This window comes from Colobus angolensis, unplaced genomic scaffold (genome assembly GCF_000951035.1).
Source record: "Colobus angolensis palliatus isolate OR3802 unplaced genomic scaffold, Cang.pa_1.0 Scaffold18, whole genome shotgun sequence".
Classification (NCBI taxonomy): Eukaryota; Metazoa; Chordata; class Mammalia; order Primates; family Cercopithecidae; genus Colobus; species Colobus angolensis.
In genome coordinates this window covers 7113289-7122300 of record NW_012114932.1, presented here as the reverse complement: position 1 = coordinate 7122300, position 9012 = coordinate 7113289, and the positions used below count along the sequence as shown (strand labels likewise).

General features: G+C 48.9%; 1 protein-coding gene across 1 annotated transcript in view; it reads left to right on the top strand.

Annotated features, from left to right (window-relative positions):
• Positions 1-9012, top strand: part of NPC1 (Niemann-Pick disease, type C1) — a 55743-nt gene that overhangs the window by 26544 nt on the left and 20187 nt on the right. Inside the window, exons 7-10 of the mRNA XM_011939250.1 lie at positions 1665-1738; positions 2244-2614; positions 4178-4404; positions 7737-7837. Of these exons, the coding sequence (XP_011794640.1) occupies positions 1665-1738; positions 2244-2614; positions 4178-4404; positions 7737-7837 (773 nt within the window). The remainder of the gene's footprint in view (positions 1-1664; positions 1739-2243; positions 2615-4177; positions 4405-7736; positions 7838-9012) is intronic.

Sequence of the window (9012 nt, the reverse complement as noted above, 5' to 3'; positions counted from 1 at the left end):
TTTTTTAGTAGAGACGGGGTTTCACCGTGTTAGCCAGGATGGTCTCGATCTCCTGACCTCGTGATCCTCCCGTCTCGGCCTCCCAAAGTGCTGGTATTACAGGCTTGAGCCACCGCGCCCGGCCGAAATGAGGTGTTTTGACAAGTACATCACAGAAGTCACATCATGTCTTTCTCGGTGCATCATGTCGGGGTTCCTGATGTTGATGTGTCTCTTTCCTGGTGATGTTAACCTTGAACACTTGCTCAAGGTGATATCGGCTGGATAGCTCCACTGTGAAGTTACTGCTTTTCCCTTCGTAATTGATAAATATCTCGGAGGAAGATACTTTGAGACTATGCTAATAGGTTGTTCCTCCTCAAACTGTCAACCACTGATTTTAGCATTCATTGTTGCGTCTTGTCTGCAACAATTATAACTAAGGTGTTTACCTAATAGTGATATTTTTTCTCTTTCCCTCACTTCCTCTGCATTTACTAACTGGACTTCTGTACAGAAAGCTATCCCTCTCCCTCATTTTATTTACTCAGTTATTTACATCATGGACTTTTAATTTTGTTGGTTGTATCCAACTCTGTCATTTATCTTGTTACTCAAAGTTTTCCAGTTTGGGCCATTGGGAGTGCCTTCTGGCTGACTTCTGTGTTCTTCTTGAGACAGAGTGTCGCTCTCACCCAGGCTGGAGTGCAGTGGCGCAATCTCAGCTCACTGCAAGCTCCGCCTCCTGGGTTCACGCCATTCTCCTGCCTCAGCCTCCCAAGTAGCTGGGACCACAGGCGCCCGCCACCTCGCTTGGCTAGTTTTTTGTATTTTTAGTAGAGACGGGGTTTCACCGTGTTAGCCAGGATGGTCTCGATCTCCTGACCTCGTGATCTGCCCGCCTCGGCCTCCCCAAGTGCTGGGATTACAGGCGTGAGCCACCATGCCCGGCCTTCTGTGTTCTTCTTATATACACCTCCCATCCCCAGCTTTATCTTATATTTTCCTTGTCCCTGTCTTGCAAGGAGCTCTGGTTCCTTTTGTTCGAGAGGGTATGTAGAAACGAAGATCTGGGCACTAGGTGTGCTCATTGCTACTGGAAAGGGTAGCGTGGTTTTTGTTTGTTTGTTTGTTTTATTGGGATGGAGTCTTTGTCACCAGGCTGGAATGCAGTGGCGCCATCTCAGCTCACTGCAACCACCACCTCCCAGGTTCAAGCAGTTCTCCTGCCTCAGCCTCCCAAGGCACACACCACCACACCCAGCTAACTTTTTTGTATTTTTAGTAGAGACAGGGCTTCACCTTGTTGGCCAGATTGGTCTCGATCTCTTGACCTCGTGATCTGCCCACCTTGGCCTCCCAAAGTGCTGGGATTACAGGCGTGAGCCACTGTGCCCGGCCCAGTAGCGTGTTCTTAAAAGACCTAAAAGTTTTCAATAAAATGAGGGCCACAAGGTGAAATTATCCTTTATTAACTGTTCTTTTAATATCTTCTTAAATTTTCTCCTGAGATTGGTGAGCAGAGGCACCCAGGGCAAGGGAACTTAGGGGAAAGAAGGCAGTAATTAGGGAGGAGGGAGGCCAGGAGGAGGAAGAAAGCATTTCATGGGATTACAGGAATGTCCCAACAGCAGCCTCACTGTGATGAAGTCCACTCATACTATTTCCTCTCTTCTGTTTTTCAGAAAACGGTATTTTGTCTCCGAGTACACTCCCATCGATAGCAATATAGCTTTTTCTGTTAATGCAAGTGACAAAGGTAGGCATATTTGTCCATGAATAAAAGGGTTCAGATGATGCTGTCTGTCACGAGAGTATCCGTTTGCTCAGCAGGGTTGCGGCAGTGGGTGAGGCGGAGTGCTAGTGCCAAGGACACGGCTGCGACCAAGGCAGATGTAGTCCTTGCCTTTGTGGCCCTACTCACCATCTAGTCAGGGTGGCACAGCAGAACCGAGTGATTAATCATAGCTGGGGAGGCGCGAAAGCAGCAGGACGAGTGGGAATAGCAGGGCAGGGCTGAACCTTACCCTTCAGAGGCTCCTGTGTCGGTGTCTCTTCTGTGGGGTGGGAACAGCGCCCATTGAGGGCAGCCAACAAAGGTGGCTTTGCTGAGCAGATAGATAGCTGAGGGCAGGGGTCTCATAAGTGTCCCCAGGTGGGCTTGATTCCTGCCATGAGACAGCAGCTAATGCTTTCCCTGTTCCAACTTTCAGGAATGGCTTGGCTCTTAACCTCCACCCTCCCTTCCTCTCCCACTCTTCCAGGAGAGGTGTCCTGCTGCGACCCTGTCAGTGCAGCATTTGAGGGCTGCTTGAGGCGGCTGTTCACACGCTGGGGGTCTTTCTGCGTCCGAAACCCTGGCTGTGTCATTTTCTTCTCGCTGGTCTTCATTGCTGTGTGTTCGTCGGGCCTGGTGTTTGTCCGGGTCACAACCAATCCAGTTGACCTCTGGTCAGCCCCCAGCAGCCAGGCTCGCCGGGAGAAAGAGTACTTTGACCAGCACTTTGGGCCTTTCTTCCGGACGGAGCAGCTCATCATCCGGGCCCCTCTCACTGACAAACATACTTACCAGCCGTACCCTTCGGGAGCTGATGTACCCTTTGGACCTCCGCTTGACATACAGATATTGCACCAGGTAACCTGCTGTTTGAAGAAATAAGTCATTCCAGAGGACCTTGTGGTTTGCTGGCTTTTACATGTTGACTACTGCTGGACGGGGATTTGGGGCTGAATGTCATGGTATATCTTGAAAATCTTAGCATATAATGGCAAAGCTGCCTTTAAGTTAGGTTAAAAGAAAGTGAATGACATTAGAATTTAATGAAATATTTATTGTTGCTCACTTTTGTGTTTACTTCAGATAGTAGATCTTGCCTTTTTGTTGAAGTTGAGATGAGCAGAGAAAGAAGACTTCAGTGGCATTTGTCTATTGAGGCAGGATGTATTTATTAGGAAGTCACCTTAGGAATTTGCGAATGTTTTCTGGTGGTAACTGAAAGTAATATGCAAGGACCCAGAGGCTTGAAGCCCTTACTGCTGTCCTGGGGCCGAGGAAGGAGCTGCCAGATCACCATCCCTGATCCAAGCTGTAGGAATGAACTTACCACTGCCTGAACATGGGCACCCAGCCTGATTTTGGTGAGAGGTGCATTTGGGGCAAGATCCATCCCGTTGCTCCTAGAAAGGCGTGTAAACCTTTCCATTGACCCTGTCACACTTGCCTTGGAGAACTGTACCTGTGCATAAACTGTACCCGCTTCTTTTTTTTTTTTTTTTTGAGATGGAGTCTGGCTCTGTCGCCCAGGCTGGAGTGCAATGGCCGGATCTCAGCTCACTGCAAGCTCCGCCTCCGGGGTTTATGCCATTCTTCTGCCTCAGCCTCCCAAGTAGCTGGGACTACAGGCGCCCGCCACCTCGCCTGGCTAGTTTTTTGTATTTTTTAGTAGAGACGGGGTTTCACCGTGTTAACCAGGATGGTCTCGATCTCCTGACCTCGTGATCCGCCCATCTCGGCCTCCCAAAGTGCTGGGATTACAGGCTTGAGCCACCGCGCCCGGCCCCGCTTCTTTTTTAATGAATGTGTAATCTTATGGTTTTTCCTTTAAACATTGCTCATGTCTACAAGAAAATCTGAAATCTTGAAAAGCATTAAAATGGTCCTAAGACTTGGATCGAATCTTTTCTCTACCCGGTGACTGTCTGTTGCTTTTTCCAGCTTGTTGCTGAAGGTGAACAGCATAGTCATTCACCTCCAAGATCATCTTCGGTGTTAGGAAATGAGGGGACAGATGTAAAGGGCTGTAGTGCAGAGCAAGGCAGGAGGTTTTGTGTTAGTATTGAGGGGAGGGTCAGGGAGACCAGGAGACCCCTCCGCTCTCCCCTCTGGCCTGCTGGCCATCGCTGGAGAAAGGTGGAGGGAGGTGGTTGTGTGTCCTGTGTGGGCAGCTGTTGTGGTCACCGTGTCCCCCCCACCCCCTGCCGCCTCTGTGGACACCTCTAACCGGTTTGCTGTTAGAGTGGGCCTGTGGCCTGACCCGTTTTCTTAATGTATTGCCCCTTAATGCTCTCCCTCGTCTTAGGAAGTATTTTCCCCAAATACTCTTTGTCGTCTGACCCCTCAGGGCAGTACTAACTAGTCAAAATCTGAGAGAAATGTGATGTGTTTCTGGGTTTGCTTATTTTTGAAATCTTCTTTCAGGTTCTTGACTTACAAATAGCCATCGAAAACATTACTGCCTCTTATAACAATGAGACTGTGACACTTCAAGACATCTGCTTGGCCCCTCTCTCGCCATATAACACGAACTGCACCATTATGAGTGTGTTAAATTACTTCCAGAACAGCCATTCCGTGCTGGACCACAAGAAAGGGGACGACTTCTTTGTGTATGCCGATTACCACACACACTTTCTATACTGCGTACGGTAAGTGGCAAGAGACAGTCATTGGTAGACACCATTCTTGAGTCTGACTTAGGGTATATGGGCATAAGCTTGTTTTAGGAGCATAACCCAGAGGTGAGCAAACAGAGCAAGTCCTTGCCCTGTGAAGCTTACATCTTTCTTTTTTTCTTTTTTTTTTTTGAGACGGAGTCTTGCTCTGTCGCCCAGGCTGGAGTGCAGTGGCCAGATCTCAGCTCACTGCAAGCTCCGCCTCCCAGGTTTACGCCATTCCCCTGCCTCAGCCTCCCGAGTAGCTGGGACTACAGGCACCCGCCACCTCACCCGGCTAGTTTTTTGTATCTTTTTTAGTAGAGACGGGGTTTCACCGGGTTAGCCAGGATGGTCTCGATCTCCTGACCTTGTGATCCGCCCGTCTCGGCCTCCCAAAGTGCTGAGATTACAGGCTTGAGCCACCGCGCCCGGCCTCTTTTTTTTTTTTTTGAGACAGGGTCTTGCTGTGTCACCCAGGCTGGAGTGCAGTGGCGCGGTCTTGGCTCACTGCAACCTCCGCCTCCAGAGTTCAAGCGATTCTCATACCTCAGCCTCCTGAGTAGTAGCTAGGACTACAGGTGTGTGCCACCACACCCAGCTAATTTTTGTATTTTCAGTAGAGATGGGGTTTTGCCGTGTTGGCCAGGCTGGTCTTGAACGCCTGACTTCAAGTGATTCCCCCCCACCTCAGCCTCCCAAAGTGCTGGGATTACAGGCGTGAGCTGCCACGCCTAGCCGGAAGCTTACACCTTAATGGAGGGAGACGGATGATGAACACATAACGTATGCTATCATGCCAGCTAGAGATTAGTGCTGTGAGGAGAAAATTAAGGCTGGACAGAGTGGGGGTGCACTGCTTAAACATGGAGATGTGCACAAAGGGAGAGGAAAGGAGGACAGCTGGGCACATCACAGGGATGCGCGTTCCCGGCAGAACCAACAGCAAGTGCAGAGCCCCGGCAGGGCGCCCTCGTGGTGTGTGATTGAGGAGTGCAGCTGCCCCTTACCCTTTACCTCGTGCCTGGGTCGCTAACACGGTGTCCTGTATCACACCCCCCGCAAGATTTATAGAAGAGCCTTTGATGCCTTTTCTTCTCTCTCAGATATATAGCCCGGTCCCCTGTAGTGCCCCAGCTGTTTGGGAGGCAGCCTGCCTGTGAGGAGTTGGGGCAGGATAGGCCCACAGTTTTAGATTGGAGGGCCCTGCAGCTGCTTCCCTTAGGAGGCCTGTCTAGCTGGGCAGGGTGCGTTTATAATTGGGAATTGTCACTCCAGGACCTGTGCTTGGGTGACCTGTAGGGGAATCTTAAGGCTTCTTCCGGTAGAGGAAGAGCAGCACGATGCCGGATGGGCCTACTCTGCCCGAATGCTTGGGACCTGGCCTAGGGACATTTGTTCAGCCAGTTGAGCAACCACAGGGGCTATTTCTTCAGCATGAGAACAGAGAAATTATTCCTTGTCGCCTTTAAGGACACTGCTCAGCCAACTACTTCTCAAGAGCTAAGGACTCTCACTTCTGGTTCTAAAGAACTTTGACCTTAAGTTCTGTTTGTTTGTTACTAGAGTAAGACTTTTTATGTAGTTGGGCTATATTTACTGTTTCAAGAATATCACCGCTAACAACATGAGTTATACTCATGAAAACGCAATAGCTTATGCTCCATACCCTAAACCAGCGTTCTCCACAGGGTAGATGGTACAGGCTACCTGAAAAAAAAAAACAGAAAACATTTAATGTTACATAATTTTGATAGTTGGACGACCATTTAATGTTACATAAATTTTATAGTTTACTCTCTGTTGCACAGATAAAAGTCAACAAAAATGAGGGGGGGGCAGAGGTACGTGAGCCTTGTGCTTCCTCAAAGCGGGCGTGGTTCCCTCCAGTGTGGAAGCAGTGCAGGGAGTGGCAGGCTCCTGGCGACAGGGACCTGAATTGGTTTGTAGTTATGCTTGTGCGCGTCCTCATAACCCCAGGCCCGCCTCTAGCGCTGTCCCCTTTCCTCTCCCTCCAGCTTTTCCTGGACTTTTTCACCTGAGGGTCCTGCAGTAATGGCAGGTGGCCTGCCCAGAACCATACGCTGGCTTGGTTCTTTTCCCCATTTCGTTGAAAGGCAGTGACAGTTACCAGTTACTCAGACTTGAGGCTTTATCCCTGAATACTGTCTCCTCGCCCTCACCTTCTTCATGGGGTTCTTGCGGGTCTGAGCCTCTGGATGGTCTCTCAGGTTTCTGCTGTGGATGAGGGGACTCAGCTGCTCGCTGCAGGTCACCTGACCTCCCTTATGCCGTCACCCACCTGCTCTGACGGGTGGGTCATATGCAGAAGCTTCTCAGCACCTGGCCAGGTTCTAGCTGATGGTCTGTCTGGAAATGCTGGTTCCCTCTCCACTGGCCCGCTGTCTGTCTGCACTGCACTGCCAGTTGCCCCTCGCCTGGGCCATTGCACTAACATCTCCACTTACTTTCCACCTGCTTCCTGTTTCTTTGCCATTTCCAGACCTTCTTCCACTTGACCACACGAGCTAGCTTTGTAAAGGAGCTCATGACATTTCTTTCCCAGAAGTCTCTCATTGTTCCCCGGTGCCTCCAGAATAAAAATCCAAACTACTTAACTGGTACTGAGTCCTTTTATTTTGCATTTGTCTGTCCATTACTCTTCCCAGACCGGCCCCCTCCTTCAGGAGCCCCCTTGGTGGGCATCCCATGCTCTAGGACAGGACATCTTTTCTTTGAATTATTTTCTTTTTTTTTCTTTTTTAAGAGATAGTATCTTGCTATGTTGTCCAGGCTAGACTCAAACTCCTGGGTTATAGCCATCCTTCTGCCTCAGCTTCCTGAGTAGCTGGGATTAGGCGTCCCGCCATACCTGGCACACAGGACTTGTTAAACCACCATCTTGCTCTCATTCCCTCTCACTGTTCTCTCTCCCTCCCTTTTTCCTCCCACAGTTGTAATTGTGAGACACCCTTTTGTCCTCCCTCTTTGGTCAAATCCCCTCATCCTCAGAGGTCTGGGTCTGTCCAGTCTCTTCCTCTTGGCTATGGTTTCGCCTTTTAGTGTTTGCTCCCTTCTCTGTGCCTGCGTAGCACCATGCACTGTGTGCCATTGATGGCACTGGGCTGTATTTGCGTGCCTCTTGCCCAGTGATTCTGAGCTCCCAAAGGTGAGTGCTGAGCTGTATTATTCAACTGAGAAACCTCGGGGCCCATGTTGTCCTTAGAATACAGCCAGCCTCATCAAATGTTTGTTGTGTAAATGTTTAGGTCTCTGATGTCTTGAAGCCCTTCTAACTGGGACGTGTTTTCTAAACTTTTTGGCAGGGCTCCTGCCTCTCTGAATGATACAAGTTTGCTCCATGATCCTTGTCTGGGTACGTTCGGTGGACCAGTGTTCCCATGGCTGGTGTTGGGAGGCTATGACGGTAAGTAAGAGAAGCTTTGACTTTTCGTTTTAGATAAAGTCATCTCGGTTTTGTCATTAGCGTCAAGTGGTAATTATGAAGATTTCATAAATTGGGCAGTTTTGTTAATTTCCTACCTCTTGAATCCCAAAATAGTATCTCCTTTGGCTTTGGCATTGGGTTTGGGTTTCATTCCAGATTTAAAAGAAGTGGATTGTGTTAGCCATCTTTATATCCCACATGCCTTTGAGAAGCTGTCGAAGGCTAAGTATCTTTCCCCAGAGTAATGCAATTGCAAACCTCTGCATTGTTGTTCAGCTTCAAGGAGGTCATGGGCCCTCGAAGCTCATTTATGGACCCTCTAGGGAGCTCGTGGACCTCAGACAAGAACCCCTATAATGGAGGAAAGCTAGTATGTGAGGATGTGGAAGAAGAAACAAAGTTGATGGATTTTTTTTTCTTCTAAAGCGTCAGTTGAGTATTTGGACACTCTTACAGTGTGAAGAGCAGCTGGTTTGCTCTTTGCTGGTTCCTGTAGCACTGTAGAACCAATTGTACTTGATAAAATGAGGCGATGATTCATGTGACACCTTTGGCATCTGAAGCCAAATTACAGGCTCAACAGGTTTTGCCCAGCCAGTGAAGAATCCAGATAGGTTTTCTTCTCCTCACTCAGTGGCAGGGGAGAAGTTGCAATCTGTATTTAAAATTTACTCTGCGTCATAGAGGAAAATGCCATTTCTAATTGGTAGGAAAGGGATGGTGTCAGCAACTGGCTAGCCATAGGGGAAATAATTGACTTTGATCTCTGGCTTGTTCATTTCACCAAAATAAATTCCAGATGGATAAAAAATTGAAATGTTAAGAACTGGGCTCGGTGCAGTGGCTCATGCCTGTAATCCCAGCACTTTGGGAGGCCAAGGTGGGCAGATCATGAGGTCAGGAGATCGAGACCATCCTGGCTAACATGGTGAAACCCTGTCTCTACTAAAAATATTTTTAAAAATTCAGCTGGGTGTGGTGGTGGGCACCTTTGGTTCCAGCTACTCGGGGAGGCTGAGGCAGGAGAATGGCGTGAACCCAGGAGGCGGAGCTTGCAGTGAACCAAGATCAAGTCACTACACTCCAGCCTGGGCAACAGAGTGAGACTCCATCTCAAAACAAAACAAAACAAAGAAATATACAAAAACGATGAA